This window comes from Choristoneura fumiferana, chromosome 3 (assembly GCF_025370935.1).
Source record: "Choristoneura fumiferana chromosome 3, NRCan_CFum_1, whole genome shotgun sequence".
Lineage (NCBI taxonomy): Eukaryota > Metazoa > Arthropoda > Insecta > Lepidoptera > Tortricidae > Choristoneura > Choristoneura fumiferana.
Genome location: NC_133474.1, coordinates 818748 through 836907, shown reverse-complemented (window position 1 = coordinate 836907; position 18160 = coordinate 818748). Strand labels below are relative to the sequence as shown.

The 18160-nt window shown below is 39.1% G+C and overlaps 3 protein-coding genes across 3 annotated transcripts; 1 reads left to right on the top strand and 2 right to left on the bottom strand.

Annotated features, from left to right (window-relative positions):
- Positions 1 to 427: 427 nt before the first annotated feature.
- Positions 428 to 2994, bottom strand: LOC141426313 (uncharacterized). Its single transcript, XM_074085160.1, has 3 exons — positions 2809 to 2994; positions 2204 to 2295; positions 428 to 684 (listed from the first exon to the last, which is right to left on the bottom strand). Exons 1-3 carry the CDS (start codon positions 2966 to 2968, stop codon positions 499 to 501), a joined length of 438 nt encoding a protein of 145 aa, XP_073941261.1. The 5' UTR covers positions 2969 to 2994; the 3' UTR covers positions 428 to 498.
- Positions 2995 to 5126: 2132 nt separating this feature from the next.
- On the bottom strand, positions 5127 to 8512 carry LOC141426312 (uncharacterized). The gene is made up of 3 exons (XM_074085159.1): positions 8327 to 8512; positions 6871 to 6959; positions 5127 to 5370 (listed from the first exon to the last, which is right to left on the bottom strand). The coding sequence occupies exons 1-3, from the start codon at positions 8481 to 8483 to the stop codon at positions 5173 to 5175; spliced, it is 444 nt and encodes a 147-aa protein (XP_073941260.1). The 5' UTR covers positions 8484 to 8512; the 3' UTR covers positions 5127 to 5172.
- A 2850-nt stretch (positions 8513 to 11362) lies between these two features.
- Positions 11363 to 12897, top strand: LOC141426315 (uncharacterized). Its single transcript, XM_074085162.1, has 3 exons — positions 11363 to 11523; positions 12092 to 12183; positions 12591 to 12897. Exons 1-3 carry the CDS (start codon positions 11391 to 11393, stop codon positions 12795 to 12797), a joined length of 432 nt encoding a protein of 143 aa, XP_073941263.1. The 5' UTR covers positions 11363 to 11390; the 3' UTR covers positions 12798 to 12897.
- The last annotated feature ends 5263 nt before the right edge of the window (positions 12898 to 18160 follow it).

The window sequence follows — 18160 nt, the reverse complement described above, 5'->3', positions numbered from 1 at the left end:
CTTTCTCAAACAATGTGAGGAAATATTTCATCCATCCATCCGTAGTCATAGTTTGGCGAAATTAGTGATGTAACTAAAATTATGTACCTTTTTTTTGAGAATAAATTAAAAAAAAAACATCCATCCATCCATCGCATCGCATCGCATCGCATGGCAACGCAGTATCGCAAATGCTTACAGAGTAGTGGTGGTTGGCTGTTCGTAATTTTTCCTTTGTCAGTTTAATGTTAGTAAGAAAATTTAAAAAGTTACAGCAGTGGACAATAATGGATTTTCATACATACTTCATGGCCTAGGCCAAGAAGTTATGTAGGGAGGTGGTAGGGAGCCATAAATGAGAAACTTCATGTCTTCATTTCATGACATTAACGCATACATTTCCGAGCATGTTTGAGAAAAAATCATTTAATTAAATAAGATGCACACATTTAGTTATATAATTTGTTTATTCATATTGAGCGGAGACATCAACATCAATCATCAGCAACACCTTCCCTGCTAGGATCTCTCAAGGTACCGCGTCACATACATCGTCATAAGTGTTGATCCAAATTTCTGGTTTGATACTACTCTGACGTTGTCGAATGAGTTAGAGGTTAGGGTCACCTTCGCACGAACACCGGGTGCAGTACACACGCTGATCTCCTCACCGACGATAATGGTCCCAATGATGTCTTTTTGTCTCTAAAACACAAATTACTCATTATCATTAAACAGCAGCAGGTATTTTTCATTTCATCAAATTTTGTTTCACAAATGTTTTATTTGGCCAAATGCATTTTATTCTAAAACTGTGGACTATTTAGTTCATTTCAAAACCATTTCGTAGAACCTTATAGGTTAGGTTAGTTATTTAAAAGTTCTGAAACATTTGCAGTTTCGGAATAAGCATGCCGCGCATTCTTCTTGGCAATGATGGTCTTTTCGAAAGCGCTGGCGGTTTAAAAAAACCGGCCAAGGGCGTGTCGGACACGCCCAAAATAGGGTTCCGTAGCCATTACGAAAAAAATAATTAATATTTTTCTAAGGATTTCGTATTTTATACGGAATCTTCCAAGTTTAGGTAAATTTTATACCTTAGGCTGCTATTTACTTTTAAACTACTAATAATTTTCAAGCAAACTTAACCGTTATAGTTTTCCTTGTAAGTTTGATATACTGACTATTCATCCCTGAATTTTTTTCAGACACGGTTTAGATTTGGGATCACGCTCGGTTTTAATGAAAATTTGTAGTTTAAAGTTGAATATTTCGCAAATACATCACTGAATCAAACAACCCCGTAATGGTTTTAAAAGACCTATCTAACGATACTCCACACTATAGGGTTGGATGAGAAAAAAAATTACGTTTAATAGGAGTAAATTTTTTGAATTTTTTAACGTACCATTTTGTCGACATAGTATTCATATATATTGTGCAAAATTACAGCTTTCTAGCATTGATAGTCCCTGAGCAAAGCTGTGGACGGACAGACAGACAGACAGACATGGCGAAACTATAGGATTCAAATTAATGACATGTAAACTTCGGATATCTATAGGGAGCTGTTGCAACTACTAGAAAAAGGATAGTTCCCTCTTTTTCCTAAAAATTCCATAGTACAATTTAATGGTTGGGGGGGGGGTTCAACAACTCTGTATTATATCATCATCATCATCCCAGCCTATATACGTCCCACTGCTGGGCACAGGCCTCCTTTCAGAACGAGAGGGCTTGGGCCATAGTTCCCACGCGGGCCCAGTGCGGATTGGAAACTTCACACGCACCATTGAATTGCTTCGCAGGTTTGTGCAGGTTTCCTCACGATGTTTTCCTTCACCGCAAAGCTCGTGGTAAATTTCACATGTAATTCCGCACATGAATTTCGAAAACCCAAGACCCAAGACCCTCTGCTTGAGAGGCGATAGGTCAAACCACTAGGCCACCACGGCTTTTATACGGCTGTATTATATATTTTCATTTAAATGCGTCCGTACTCTATTGCACCTGTACAACGACTGTCAAACGTCACATAAAGTAGTGTGTGACAAGGCTCTACGTACTACGATAGGTCTCTTTCCAAAGACCGATGTGCAATCTTCATGGCCGGGTACACTGTACGTTAAACTAAGTCATTAATGAGTCCATTCCGCTCGCGGTGTAAATTGGGACTTTGTCGTCCGGCTCATGATGGTAATGATGAAATATTTGTTTTACTTACATGAGGGTCATGGATAATGACATCGTTTACTCTTTTATTTAAGCGTATAGGCGCCAAGTCATATTGCATATCATGACGAAGCGAGCGTTTTCCTGAAATCAAAATATATTAAATCAAAGCTGTAGCTTTTACCGGTGGTTCTGAAGTCTTGGAAAATTATAATAAGTTTTTAAAAGCATGGCAAAGTCAAAGAAAAGGGTAAGTATTATTTTCCTCAAATTATAAATGAGAATTACGAAATAAAAAGAATAATAACTGAAGTTGCTAGATCGTTACTGATCCGGTTCGTGCAATTAATTTCAGGCTCATCATCATCATCATCATCAGCCAGAAGACGTCCACTGCTGAACAAAGGCCTCCCCTTAGATCGCCACAATGAACGACAACTCGCCACTTGCATCCACCGGCTACCCGCAACTCTCACGATGTCGTCAGTCCACCTGGTGGGAGGCCACTGAGCTATACACCGTGTTATTTTTGATATCCATTAATAAAACCAGCTAGCGGGAGGCTTGCCTACATTTCGTCTTCCGGTTCGTGGCCGCCACTCGAATTTGAAAATTCCAGACTATTGGCTAATAATTTATAGATAACTAGAATCTTACCAAACATATGCGAACCACAATGTCTCCTTGCCCCTCCCCCCCACTCTCCGGGTTTATCATATCCGATCGGTCCAAGAACTTTGACAGGGGCGTGTGCGCAAGCGACTTGCAGCAGCGCGACTACGACGAGCGCGAGAAGCGAGCGAGCGAGTGAAGCCATGGCGGCGAGTGAAGCCAACCGGCACGAGCGCGCTGTTTATATCGCGCGAAGCGCAGTCACTAATCCAACGGAACAAATCGGCAGTGATTTATGAATGCTAAGCCGATTACTTTATCGTTTAATTTGGCAATGCATGAATAAGTTCTTTCGACGCACATGCAAATATGGTGTAAAACTAGTTTTCCGGCCGCGATTTTCTCCTCGTTGAATTATTTTTCGCGAGAAGAACTATCATTTCCAGCATAAAAGTAGCGTATGTCCTTTTTATCAAAATCAGCTCAGCAGATTAATTTATTTCTACAAATCTCTTCCAAGTGCATTTTTATGACCCTAAAAAAATATATCTGCCATAAAATTATATCAAGTCCCTTTATAAGATAATTATTTAATTTTTTATTTATAAAATACCTTTGATTCCATATTCCGTGAGAATTTAGGAAAATCTCTTTTTAGTACATTGTTTGGTTACCAAGGAATACATGTGCCATATACTGAGCCGGGACCTTTTTATAACGGCAACTACTTATGTATTTTTTTAACCTCTGTAATGTGTCACTGCTGTTATAAATAAATTATTTTCTTTCTTTCTTTTTTCTTTCCATATATCACCACAGTCTCTACATCAGCTGGTCAGTTAGTTTAAAAAAATATTCCCTATCTCGCGGGAATTTCAAAAAGTCCCTTTTTAGTGAACCTCTTTGATTCTCGGCTAGTAAATAGGTGCCTTTATTTATTGTCCCGGAAGAATTTTGATAAGTTCTAAAAACAGTTTTTAAATGTTACTATTCTCTTTTAATTATAGTTACGGAGTTAGTGTCAGTTTGAAGCGAAAATATCTTCTCTCTCTTCTTCTTTTTCAGGCTTTATCTATCCACTGCTGGATGTAACCCTCTCCTAATCTCCTCCACTCCGTCCTATTCTCCACCTTCCTGAGCCAGTACGGTCCGGCGTAACTCTTTATATCATCAGACCATCTCATCTGGGGTCTGCCTACACTTCTTCTTGTGGTCCGTGGTCTCCACACCAGCACTCTATGGGCCCAGCGGTTATCCCCTCGTAAATAACGAACATAGAAATCCTATTTATTCTCTAGCTCGCGGGCATTTTCAAAAAGCCCTTCTTAGTGTGCCTTGATGTCACGCAAGGTACAGTCGGTGCCCTAACATAAGTATCCACTTTTCTATACAACTAGTATGAAAAAGTGGATACATAAGTTAAGGAACCGACCGTACATGTGCCAAATCGAGTACTGCCTTTTCGCAACGTAAGTAACGTTTGGCAACCTGTTTCATTTCGCAAACTCTAAAACTGTAAATATTCATGATTTATTTCAGGACCATTGTGTAGAACCCTTTAGGTTAGGTTAGGTTAGTTTTATAAAAATCCTGAAATATTTACAGTTTCAGAAATATTATTATGATTTATATGTAAGTCAGTCGGCCAGTCAGTTACTTCTTTTATATGAATATACCTATAGATTGATGTATTCCAATTTATTCGGTGTAACCAAAATGACTGTGGCGCATTACTAGCTGTCAAGTAATTATGTATTTATGCTGTTGGAATTTAGTTCTAAACGCCTCCACAGTAAGTTTGTATACTTAATAAAAGTTTTGAATGTTTCACGGGTGATAAATAGCATTACATATTATGTTTGTTATGGAATGTTGATTGCAATTACTACTACGCAGTTGATGTACCATCATGAGCCAAATATGTGGTCTACCACTCTAAAGTTGATAATCGTTTGCATGTCACAAAACAATAATGCCAACAGACGTGCCCAGTGGTAGTGTAGGGGTATGGCACGCAGCACGGAATGCTGAGGACCTGGGTTCGATTCCCAGTGCTGGTCTCTTTTTCTGGTTTTTCTATGCATCCATGTCTCAGTTTGTATTTTCGATTTGGAGTAGAATAACATCTGGTAGCATGGTAAACACGTTTGTTGCTCTAACTAAAGATGAGCTCTGGTTGAGTTCGAAACGCATCAGTGTAGTGTGGTGATGGTGATAGTTGGGTTTGTGTCATTTATGTGTGTTCTTACAGTGTTGAGGTGGAGGAACTGCATGACCACACATTTCTTGCATTATCGTAGCTATTACAAGGTCGTGGGTGAGCAAACAAAGTAACGCCTGATTCAATAAAGAAACAAGATGCATACGTTTTGTTTAATATTTATTTCTTCATTAATTATCAGCAGCACCTTAATTTCTAGGTGGAAGTATAAACTCACGGTACCGCGTCACGTACATTGTTTTGACTGTTGGCGAATCGGTCTCGTTTGATGTTACCCTTACATAGTCCAATGATTTTGGGTCTGTTAAGGTCACTTCCACATGAACACCACGTACAGTACACACGCTGATCTCTTCGCCGACCAGAATAGGCCCAATTTCATGTTCCTAAAACACCAATTATTCATTATCAGCAGCAGAAGCATCTCAGCCTATTCAAAAATCAAAAATCAAAATCATCTATTCAGTAAATAGGCCGCAATGGGCACTTTTACACGTCATTTTTTAAACTACCAGCGCTTTCGGAAAGACCATCATTGCCAAGAAGAATGCGCCGCAAGAAACTTGGCAGAAAGTCAATTTTTCAACATAAAATAATTACAAATAAAATACTTAAAAACTAAAGTATACAATTAAATAAAAGAAAATTAAAAAAAAAAACTGTAATTAACATTTCAGGTCAAGTAACCATTAAGCTTTTGGATTCCGAAGGCAAGCTCACGTCTGCCGCCCCAAAGTTAGCTCACACGCACTCTTGTCATGTCTTGTCTTGCCGAGGGCATGGTATTGCTTCCGTTCCCATAAGCTCTATGGGATCGTCTTGGGAGCTTCTACGTCGCGAGCCTGTGACTAGAAATTAAACTAAAAATATACAAGTTTAAAATCCACAAGCTTAACAATATACAGCCTTAAATATAGCAAGGGGATGTATAAAGTCCCTGAGTTAATAAAAATCCCTGAGTTAATAATAAATGAAATTCCTAATCTAAATAATTCAGAGATGTATATAGTCTCTGAATGTCAAAGTAAACTAATTTAATCAATTAAATTATACAATCTTCAGAGGTGTAAAAAACCTCCAATTCAAAAATTAAAAATAATTATTAAAATAAAGAAATGGAGATGAATGTATTGTCCTGCTGCTAGGCACAGATTTTGTTCTCGGAATCACAGGCATGGGCGGTTCCCCTGCGGTCCAGTGTGGCTTGGGAACTTCACAACTGAATTACTTCACGATACCGATGTGCCGAAGGAAACTTTCCAAAATTGCGGAATATTTCGTATAGGAAAATATCGGAAACTTCTCACAATTTTGTAAAGGGATTGAAACTTTCCGTTTCTTAAATTTAAATTTCCAATATTTCTTGTGAATGTTTTCAGAAAGTTCCGAGAACTTGTCGGAAACTTTCCGAAACTTACACATCTGATTCACGATTGTATTAAGTTTCCGCAAAGTTAACACCTAATAATATCTGTATTGTAAATCTGTTTAAAAAAATATACCTCGTTGAGTTTCTTGCCAGATTCTTCTCAACGGAGGTTTTTCCGAACCGGTGGTAGTTTTTTTTTTGACATTCATAAGTGCTTGTTTTGGTCTAAATTGAATAAAGATATTTTGACTTTGACTTTGACTTTATTGTTTTAAAATTATGTAAATGTTGAAGTGGTACCTAATGGACGGGCCACATCACTCGATCGTTGGGGGAGAAAAGTCCTCGAGTGGTGACTATGAACCGGAAGATGAAGCGATGGCATGCCACCCTCTAGGCGGAATGACGACATCGACAGGGTTGTTGGCAACCGGTGGATGCAAGTGGGGAGTGAATGATAATATCATTGTAGCGTTCCAGCTGATGATGATAATGATGAAATACTTGTTTTACTTACACGAGGGTCATCGATAAAGACATCGTTTACTATATTATGGAAGTGTACAGGCGCCAAGTCATATTTGATATTAGTACGCGAGCGTCTTCCTGAAATCATAACATAATTAACAACAAATATGTTGCTTTGAAAAGAAAACTTAATTTTATTTGATACCGTAAACTGCTTTAACTTTGCCTTCTGGCCCCAACATTGCCTGATTCGATTTAGAGTCGATAACTCAGCACTCTTATAGGTTTTAAACTTTTATCTACACGGGAACTATTATTACGGGGGGATAAAAGTTTAAAAACCTAGAAGAGTGCTAGTTATCGACTCTAAATTGAATCAGGCAATGTTGGGGCCAAAGGGCAAAGTTGAAGCAGTTCACGGTACTTTACTGCAAAAGCAAGCCGGTGCTCGGTACTCGATTTCAAGTGTGATTTTGTAATGCGGGGTAGAGTGATATCTATCTAATGCCTTTAAACGAGCAATTCTTGTATATATACTCAGCGGCCCAAATTTGGCCCACCCTTCATACAAAATTACCGATTCCACATACGTTTGAGGGCCAGATTTATCTCCGCTCAGTAAATATATAAAAATATAGGTATATGTAATTAGAATCTCGGAAACAGCTCCAACGATTATGATGAAATTTGATATGTAGGTTTTTTGGGGATGAAAAATCGATCTAGCTTGATCTTATATCTGGGAAAACGCTGGTTACAGAGTTTTAGCCCGAGCGGAGCTCGGTCGCCCAAGTACTTATTATAATAGCACCACCTTATAATAACGGCAACACTACATAAGTATTTTTCCTAACCTGTGTAATGTGTCACTGCTGTTATAAATATATTTTTTTCTTTTTTTCTTTCTTTTAGTGCGTATTCCAGATTATTCCAGACTATAGTGGTACTGGCACAGAATAACTAATAGTACTACCGTACTGGTATACCAGTAGGTACTATACCCATTGAATATTAAATCGAACACAGTTATACTTATAAGATATAAGTTACAATAAATATATAGGTGGTACTGTTAGGTTATTTATTTGATTACAAGTTTATACCAATAATAGATCATTATACCATAACAAAAAACTAGACAACATCAAAGGCAATTGCATTACATCTCTTAATCGTTACCTAGATATTATCTTTTAATAATTATAATACTAATAATATTGTTCGTGCAATGAATTTTAGGCTATTTGTTAATAATTGCTGTGTGTTTGTTTGTTTGTTTATACTCTTTATTGTACAAAAAGGAAAAACAAAAAGGTTCGCCTATCTTTAAGTTTTCCTTTCCTGTTTAGGTTAGCTTGAAAAGATCCCTTTTAGAGATAAGTTCGCCTTTGTACTCTTTTGTTTTCTTTATGTATTATTTTTGTGTTTTATGTACAATAAAGTATTTACATACATACATTTACATACATACATAATTTAAGAATCTCTCTCTTTAAGAATCTCACCAAACAAATTCGAAGGACAAGGTCTCCCAATCTGTTCTCCCAATTCTCCAGGTTGGCCCGATCCGATCGGTCCAAGAGCTTTGACTATTTGTGCGCTAGCGACTTGCAGCAGCGCGACTACGGCGAGCGCGAGAAGCGAGCGAGCGAGCGAAGGCATGACGGCGAGTGAAGCCAGCCGGCACGCGCGCCGCTTATATCACGCAAAGCGCAGTCACTAATCCAACGGAACAAATCTGCAGTAATTTATGAATGCCAAAGATTACCTTATCGTTTGTTTTTCCAATGCATGAATAAATTCTCGAGACGCACTTGCTAATATGTGTAAAATTGATGTATTCTAATTTGTTTCGTGTTGCGGCGCGTTACTAATTTGTCAACTAATATATATGCAGTTGGAATTTGGTTCTAGAGGTCTCTCCATGGTACGAATTACAATAGTTTTTGATATTTCAAGGTTGATCAAACATTGTACGGTTCAATACCGCACAGAACTTTTTAGATTTGAATCGCGCCCTACTTTAGTTATATTTCGCAACGTCGAGAATAGCACTTGATACCTAAGACCCGGAGCTAAGACCGCACCAAATGCTGGGTATAACTAAAAATAAATCGGACGTAACCGATCGAACCTCTTCCTAACAAGTTGCCCACTACAACTGGAACTCGAACTCACTTTAAAGTCACGGCAAAATACACTCACAGTATCACTCACTTTTTAGGGTTCCGGAGCCAAAATTACAAAAACGGAACCCTTATAGTTTCGCCATGTCTGTATGTCTGTCTGTCTGTCCGTCCGTCCGCGGCTTTGCTCAGGGACTATTAATGCTAGAAAGATGTAATTTCGCACGGATATATATGTACTCGTAAATTATGCCGACAAAATGGTACAATAAAAAACTAAAAAAAAAATTTTTAGGGTAGGTACCGCATAGACGTAACTTGGGAGTGATTTTTTTTTCTCATCCAACCCTATAGTGTATCCAACCGATTAGGGGTTTGCTAGAATGATTTTTCGATTCATTGATTTTTTTGCGAAATATTCAACTTTAAAGTGCAAATTTTTATTAAAATCGAGCGTCCCCACCCCCTCTAAAATCTAAAACAGTGGGTGGATTTTTTTTTGTAAAATTCAGGGTGGAAGTAAGTATATCAAACTTTCAAGGAAAACTATAACAGCTGTCTGTCTGTCCGTCCGTCCGTCCGTCCGCGGCTTTGCTCAGGGACTATCAATGCGTACGTATAAAGCTGTAATTTTGCACGAATATGTATGTAAAGTATACCGACAAATTTTTTTTTAGTGTACCTCCCATAGACGTAAACTGGGGGTGATTTTTTTTTCTCATCCAACCTTGTAGTGCATTATTGGATAGGTCTTTTAAAATCATTAGGGGGTTGCGAAAACGATTTTTTTTTGATTCCGTGATTTGTTTGAAAAATATTCAACTTTAACCCCCCCCCTCTAAAATCTAAACCGGTTTGTGGGAAATTTTGAAAAATTCAAAATGGTAGTAAATATAATTAAACTTTCAAGGAAAACTATAACGGCTAAGTTTGCTTCAGAATTATTAGTAGTTTAAGAGTACATAGCAGCCTAAGGTATAAAATATACCTAAACTTGGAAGATTCCGTATAAAATACGAAATCCTTAGAAAAATATCGCTTATTTTTTTCGTAATGGCTACGGAACCCTATTTTGGGCGTGTCTGACACGCTCTTGGCCGGTTTTACAATTATCTCGAGATATGGCTGAGCTTCAAAATAGTTTTAACGCTCGATTAAACGCCCTTTCCAATTCTATACGGGCGGGCAAGTTTAATGAAATTGAAGAAGCGGTGCACAGCATGCATGTTGAAGTATGTGTGCCGTGAAAGAGATAAACAAATCACATAAAGCTGAAACAGCTGCGGTCAAGGACACGCGCACCTCTGCGCCGTCTTGTACTGCAAATAAGTCGCTCTTTTCTGTTGATATCTTCGACATGTCCATGAAAATAAAGTTTTTTTAAATAATTTTCAATCATGTTCAGTAAGACAATCCGGACTAAATCATGCCCGAACAAAATGCAAAATTCATAAATCGATTTTACCTTGATATGTGAGTTTGTTCAATCTACATCCCGTAACAAACAAAAAATATAATTCTGTTTACTTTTTAGCGTCATGCATTATCGTGTGTACTTTGTTCTATGTTTGTTTTTATGGCGTTAAATAAATGTATTTTCTTTCTTTCTTTCGTTCTTTCTTTATAATGTTAATCAACCTAGAAACATCAAAAACTCTAGAATCAAATTCCAACTGCATAATACATACCTAATTAGTTGACAAGTTAGTAACGTGCCACAATTGAATAAGCAAGTCACACAGAACAAATTGAAATACAGCAACTCAGCAACTCTTTGCAGGTGGTAGGACCTTGTGCAAGGTCCGCCGGATTGCTACCACCATCTTGCTCGCTAATCCTGCCGTGAAGCAGCAGTGCTTGCACTGTTGTGTTTCGGCGTGGAGAGTAAGACAGCCGGTGAAATAACTGGCACTTGAGGTATTCCATCTTAGGCCTCTGGGTTGGCAACGCATCTGCAATACCCTGGTGTTGCAGTTGTCTATGGGCGGTGGTGATCTCTTACCATCAGGAGACCCACTTGCTCGTTTGCCATCCAGTCGAATAAAATAAATAAATAAATCAAAGTCAAAGTCAAAGTCAAAATATCTTTATTCAATTTAGGCTACAAGCACTCATGAATGTCAAAAGAAAACTACCACCGGTTCGGAAAAACCTCTATTGAGAAGAACCCGGCAAGAAACTCAACGAGGTATATTTTTTTAAAGCAGATTTACATTATTAAATTATAACTATACATCACTAGTATTTAACACAACTTTACACAAGTCATACATTATTTACGAGTAGCAAGTGCATCTAAAGAACTTTTTTATGCATTGCAAAAACAAATGATAAAGTAATCGGTTTAGCATTCATAAATTATTGCAGATTTGTTCCGTTGGATAAGTGACCACGCTTCGCGCGATATAAGCGTCGCTCGTCCAGGTCGACTTCACTCGACGCCATGGCTTCGCTCACTCGCTCGCTTCTCGCGCTCGCCGTAGTCGCGCTACTGCAAGTCGCCTGCGCACAACCGGGATCGGATCAATCCGGGGAATCGGGGGAACTCGGGAAAACATGCACTGTGTTTAATTTCGGTGAGTATGTTTGGTAGCTTATTACCATTTTAATAATCTGAAAATTGGTACGGATCCATCGATAGGCGAGTCGTATTTGCAATTGGCTGTTTTTTTAGAGTTTCATATCCATGTCACTTATTGTTTTTTTTCTTGTCTAACCCTATATTTTTTCGATTCAGTTAAGTGTTTGCAAAATATTCAACTTCAAAGAGCCAATTTTCGTTAAAGTCGAGCGTCCTCCCCCTCTTAAAGTTTAGCTTGGCTTTAGTTGGTTTGAAAATTAAAAAAAAAATCATGATGGTAGTAAGTACATCAATCTTACAAGGAAAACTAAAGAAATTTAAGAATAAATTGCAGACTAAGGTATAAACATACCTAAACTTAAAAGATTCCGAGCAAAATACAAAATTCATAGAAAAAAGTATTTATAATTATTATCTTAATTTGTCACTATAATTTTGTTTAATTTTATGCCATTTAGGTCAAACCGACATATAGGTTACAGGTTAGCTTAGAATTGCATCAAGGTTCGATGCCCTTTGACACGCAGATTAACTGGTTTAATTTAAAAATATATTAATTCCAGGAAGACGTTCATATAGACCCAATATGCGTTACGACTTGGACCCTGTACACTTGAATAAACAAATAAATGAAGTTAAAATCCATGATCCTAATGTAAGTACATAGTTATGAAACTCATAATTTTATGTATGACATTTAAATATTTACTCTATAAAAATCATACACCATAGAAACACGATTATACTACTTGTAGTTCGTTTGATGAAAAAAAAAAACCAAATAAAGAATCTGTCCAGCAGTTCTCGAGTTACAAGTGTTCAATGAAACCCGACTTTGTTTTATACTATACTAGCTTTTGCCTGCGGCTTCGCCCGCGTGTATAAGTTATCCAACAGTCTGTGTGAAGTTCCAATTCCTATCTACGGCAAGCCCTCTCATTCTGAGAGAAGGCCTGTGCCTGCCCTCAGTGGGACTAACACATAATATAGTTCGAGAAACATCTTGGCCATCAGCACCAGTAGGTGTTGATGATATCTGATGATATTTATGTTGTGTTTCAGAGAATTCCACAAAGGCCTGGCTCTACTCTGATCGGTGAAGATATCACCGTATGCAGTGAGCCAGGTGTTCATCCACACGTGATCCGGAGCACGCCGTTGTCCTTCGACTTCTTCAGGATAACAGCAAGACACGCTAAAGATCCAATAGACATCGTCATGTATGTGACGCGGTACATTGAGGTTAACCCCGTCCCTCAATGGCAATGAGTGCTGCTGACGAAGTACACTGCACAATGTGAATGGTTAAAAACATCTGTTTTATTTAACGTTATAATGGGGATGTTGACACCACCAATCAACTGACGTACTTTTGATTTTGATTTTGACGTATGTTCAAGGTGCTAATGGACAACCTGATTTTGTACGACCTAATAATCGGAGCACACTTTTGACAGCAAGCAATCGATTCGCACGATTGATCATGTTTTTCGTGTTCACCGAATATTAATAAATTTAGTAGAAAATAACTTAATTTGGTCCTGGCGCTTCGCCGGCCGCTCCCGCGGCACGCTCGCTACGCTCGCTCGGCTCGCGCATTGTGGTTACAATTGGACCTAACACAACCTAACACAAATCTATGGTAATTCGATTCGATTGGATTCCGATTATAACGACTTACAATAACAGGTCGAGCATTAACAGGCCGAGCAAAAACTTGGACACCCTAATAATGCACGACCTAATATTGTACGCCTTGATAATTCTAATCCAAAATGAGTTCGTATTATCAGGTCGTACAGTGATGGCTGAGCATTATAGGGTCGAGCATTACTGGTCCCCCTTTTTATGAGCTGTCAAAACACAATTCTCCCATACAGTTTCAATGGTAATAGCGAGTTAGGACCGTAGGCGGCCGACCAATCCGTTAGTATCACGAAATGGCGCCATTCATGATATGCCTACAAGTTGGCCAGGCATATCACGATGTGATGTGCCTGAGAAACAATACGGCAGATCGATTAGAGCAACGCATTCGTCGATAGTCCTAGCTCTATACCGGGCACATCGTGATATGCCGAAAAATTTAGGTACCACGAGCCGAGCAAGCGAAGTGAGCGTGCCGCGGCAGCGGCCGGCGGAGTGCCAGAACCGATATGGCGGCGTTTCATGATATGCCTAGGAATTTCATGATCTGCCTAAACTGGCCAAATCATGAAATGGCGGCGTGTTTCATGATATACCTAGGAGTTTCATGATTTACCTAAACGTCACTAGGCAAATCGTTAAACGTTGAGTTTTTAACGATATGGCGAATGTTCCTTAGCCAATTCATGAAATGGCGCCATTTCACGATACGCCTAGGAATTTCGTGATTTGGCGGATTTTACGATCGGCCGCCGACATATGTACAGTCAACGTCATAAATAAGTGATCACTTTTGTACCTTATCACTTTAACGTCATGTTTGAAAAGCCATACGAAATTGTGTAACGAATGAAAGTGACAAGGTACAGAAATGATCACTTATTTATGACGTTGATTGTACAATAATCATACAATACTCTATGATACAGAAGATATACACAGAGGGTAAATTACATGGTAAGCAATAGGCTGCGTTATCGCTGCAGAGCGATCTCTTACAGTCGACCTTTTTCAACAGAAAGAAGTAAAAACTACTCGTAGATTATGAGGTGATGTAATTTACAGCAACAGATTAAAACAATAAAATAATAAATATCGTACGTAAAATTAACAGGTCATAATAATACACGTTGAGGAGAAAGTTCTGAAAGCATCGAACAGACCAGAAACTTTCCTAACCAAACATTTCCTACTTTAAAGATATTTCGGTAATGTAATTGGTCACTTTTATCATGAATTAGGTCCCTGAAAATTACTAATTATTATCAGACGACGAGCGAAGCGAGGAGAGGTTCGGTACAATTACGACCATAACGCGCGAGCCGAGCGGGCGAAGTGAGCGCGCTGCGGCTGCAGCCGACGAAGCGCCAGGACCTAATGAGGGCTATCGCGAATGAATTCGCCGCTAGAGGCGCTAGTGTAGCGTGAGGTCTCCGAAATGTCAAATCTCATAGTTTTTGGGTGAGCTACGCGGGTTTATTTATAATTAGAATAATTTTGTGAATATTTTGCAATATCTGAAATTAATTATGGCAAATAGGCGTTCCGGGGCAATAATGTCTGTGTTTTGAGACAATTTTGTCTTTCGGAAACCTTTGTCCTCCCTTTTTTCCGAACAAAACGGGGACTTTGCAACACTGTGGCATGCTCGATATTTTTATGCTACGGTTTTGGTGTATTAAATATGAATTTAATCTAAACTTTGTTTTCACGCCCGTAATAACAGACTTTAAAAGCCATACTTAAAAACCTCACGCAACAGTGCGCCATCTAGTGAGACAAAAAACGATAGCCCTCATTAAGTTAGAAAATAAATAGGCTCCTACCAATGCCGGTTCCGTACAATTGTTATGCATGTATGAATGAAAGCTCTTTATTGTAAATGAACTAAAATAATTTCCTTGCTCACCCGCGACCTTACGATGGCTTTGCTATCGTAAGGTCGCGGGTGAGCAAGGAAATTATTTTAGTTCATTGATATGGACCTCCGCAAAGTAACGCCTGATTCAATAAACTCTTTATTGTAATTTGTATATATAAAAAGAAACATAACCCAACCAACAAAAAGTTAGAAAGCCCCAACTTTGTCACTTCAAATTTCAATATCTCAAAAACGGCTAAACCGATTTCGATGAAGCATGTCTAAAAACCATCGCTAGAAAATCTGATTTTAAATTAAAAAAAAAAACACGTTCAAATCGCTCTACCTGTTTAAGAGCTATGGTGCCACAGAAAGACACATATAGCAGTCAAACCTATAACACCCCTCTTTTTGCGTCAGGGGTTAAAAATGCAATTTCACAAACTTTGAGATACATGTACAGCAAAGGCGAGCTTATCCCTTTAAGGGATACTAGTCAACCTTTGAGTTGATGAGAGGATCAATCGGTTGAGGATCAACAAAGAGTGAATATAAAAGGGTTATGTACGGGGAGTAAGGGTGAATGTCGACCCTATTGCTAGTGAACCTGATATAGGGTACTAGAGACACCAAGAGGCTTGCACCTTGTGCAGAAAGAAGTAGTGAAAATGATTGTGCTTACAAGTGAGTTACAACATAAGGCCTCTGGTTTGGATTGTTGCACACAAATATTACAAAATAACTTGTATTTGCGAACTATTACGTCTAGCAGAATTGAAATTTAGGGAATTTAGGTCAAAGATATTTTTACATTTTACTACCTTATCGCTGGCACACATCAAACCAGAGGCCTTACTGTCTATCATCATCATCATCCAAGCTTATATACGTCCCACTGCTGGGCACAGCAGGCAGTAGTTACTACGCAGGCCCCTTGCGATTGGGAACTTCATACACTGTTTAAAAGGTTTGTGCAGGTTTCCTCACGATGTTTCCCTTGACCGTAAAGCTCGTGGTAAATTTCAAATTCGCACAAATTTTGAAAAACTCAGAGGTGCGAACCGGGGTTTGAACCCACGATCCTCTGCTTGAGAGTCATAAGGCCAACCACTCGGCCACCACGGCTCGCTACTTAGCTTACTGGCTAACGCGTTTGGAATCACATCATTTTCACCACTTCTTTCTGTCACAAGGTGCATTAACGAAGATGGAAAGATATGCTGAATGCGTTAGACAGTACGGCCTCTGGTATCTCTAGTACTATCATCAGGTTCACTAACAACAGGGTCTAAATTCACCCTTGCTCCCCGTACATAACCTTTAAATTCAATCTTTCTCGATCCTCAACCAATTGCCCCTCTCATCAACTCAAAGGATGACTGGTATCCCTTACGTAAGTTCGTCTTTGTGCATGTGTCTCAAAGGTTGTCAAATTTGTCATCATCATCATCATCATGTCAGTCGAAAGACGTCCACTGCTGGACATAGGCCTCCCCCAAGGCTCTCCACTCAGACCGGTCTGCTTTCCACATCTACCGCGATCCCGCGATCTTAACCAAGTCGACGCTCCATCTTGTTGGAGGCCTACCGACAGCTCGTCTCCCGGTCCGCGGACGCCATTTGAGAACCTTCTGATCCCATCGGCCATCAGTCCTGCGAGCAATGTGCCCCACCCACTGCCACTTCAGTTTCGCAATTCTAAATTCCGTAGTTCTACTGAGGATATCATCATTTCTAATTCTATCCCGCAGAGAAACCCCGAACATAGCCCTACCCATAGCCCTCTGAGTGACTGAGTTTTCTCATGAGGCCCATCGTTAGCGCCCACTTCTCAGATCCGTATGTCATCACTGGCAACACACACTTGTCAAAGACTTTTGACTTCAAACACTGCGGTAATTTGGACGAAAAGACACTGCGAAGCTTCCCGAACGCTGTCCAGCCGAATCTGTTAAATTGTATTTTGTTTATTATCTTTTGTACAATAAAGAGCTAACATTCATACATACATAACAATTGTACAGAACCAGCATTGGTAGGAGCCAATTTATTTTCTAAGTCAGGGGTTCTCAATCTTTTTTTAGCTTGCGGCGCAATTATAGGCTTCGTATGTCGTCACGGCGCCCTTGCAGCTAGGGAGACTAGAGAGCTGAAATAAACAATGTCAATTTTCAGCATATTGCCTAAGGTTCTGTGGTAACAGGAACTCAACGCGGCGCCCTTGGGTGACTTAAGGGCGCCGCGGCGCACAGTTTTGAAACCCCTGTTCTAACTTAATTCGGTCCTGGCGCTTCGTCGGCTGCAGCCGCGGTGCGCTCACTTCGCCCGCTCGGCTCGCGCGTTGTAGTCGTCATGAGGGCCTCTAGTGGCGCTAGTGTAGCGAAGCGCGAGGTGTCCGAAATGTCAAATGTCACTGTTTTTGGGTGAACTACGAGAGTTTATTTATAATTAGAATAATTTTGTGAGTATTTTGCAATATCTGGAATGAATTATGGCAAATATGCGTCACGGGGCAATGAATGTCTGTGTTTTGAGACAGTCTTTCAGATACCTTTGTCCTCCCTTTTTTTTCAAAAAAAAAAACGCTACGCAACACTGGCATGCTCGATAGTTTTAAGGTACGGTTCTAAGGTATTAAATTTGAATTGAATATAACTTTTGTTTTCACGCCCGTAATAACAAACTAACCACTATTGGGAGGGTGCGAAGTACTAGGTGGGGGTGATGAAATCTATCGCAGCGCACATGGAGGCCAAAAATAGAAATAGTTCTGGCTCTGTCATCTGTCATACTCATATTAATCTGTCATTAACAAAGCAATTTGTATAGACTTTAACTACCTAATTTTAGTAATAGATGTTTGTGTTATGATGCGAGCTTGAATTATTGAACATTCTCCCTGTTTTGTTCTTAATTCCTCTACATCTCAGACATGTCCAGCAACAATTTTCCTTATGAAACGGTTTGTGGTTGAAATTTTATATTGAGTGATACTTACAAAACCGGTCTTCAAAATGGTAGTCATTTTGATCTGAAAACGATATTTAATGTATAACTTGCGATATAAGAACAATTATATAATATTACTTTTATTCAAAGAAACCAATAAGATAGCTTTATCTTT

What these genes read in the sequence shown, in the direction of transcription:
- LOC141426313 (XM_074085160.1), bottom strand. Translation starts at nt 2,968, where the DNA reads ATGGCTTCACTCGCTCGCTCGCTTCTCGCGCTCGTCGTAGTCGCGCTG. An exon ending in TTGTGGTTCGCATATGTTTG is followed by an intron (nt 2,296 to 2,808) that starts GTAAGATTCTAG and finishes TTTTGATTTCAG; the next exon opens with GAAAACGCTCGCTTCGTCAT. An exon ending in TCATTATCCATGACCCTCAT is followed by an intron (nt 685 to 2,203) that starts GTAAGTAAAACA and finishes TTTGTGTTTTAG; the next exon opens with AGACAAAAAGACATCATTGG.
- LOC141426312 (XM_074085159.1), bottom strand. Translation starts at nt 8,483, where the DNA reads ATGCCTTCGCTCGCTCGCTCGCTTCTCGCGCTCGCCGTAGTCGCGCTG. An exon ending in TTGTCCTTCGAATTTGTTTG is followed by an intron (nt 6,960 to 8,326) that starts GTGAGATTCTTA and finishes TTATGATTTCAG; the next exon opens with GAAGACGCTCGCGTACTAAT. An exon ending in TCTTTATCGATGACCCTCGT is followed by an intron (nt 5,371 to 6,870) that starts GTAAGTAAAACA and finishes TTGGTGTTTTAG; the next exon opens with GAACATGAAATTGGGCCTAT.
- LOC141426315 (XM_074085162.1), top strand. Translation starts at nt 11,391, where the DNA reads ATGGCTTCGCTCACTCGCTCGCTTCTCGCGCTCGCCGTAGTCGCGCTA. An exon ending in ATGCACTGTGTTTAATTTCG is followed by an intron (nt 11,524 to 12,091) that starts GTGAGTATGTTT and finishes TATTAATTCCAG; the next exon opens with GAAGACGTTCATATAGACCC. An exon ending in TTAAAATCCATGATCCTAAT is followed by an intron (nt 12,184 to 12,590) that starts GTAAGTACATAG and finishes GTTGTGTTTCAG; the next exon opens with AGAATTCCACAAAGGCCTGG.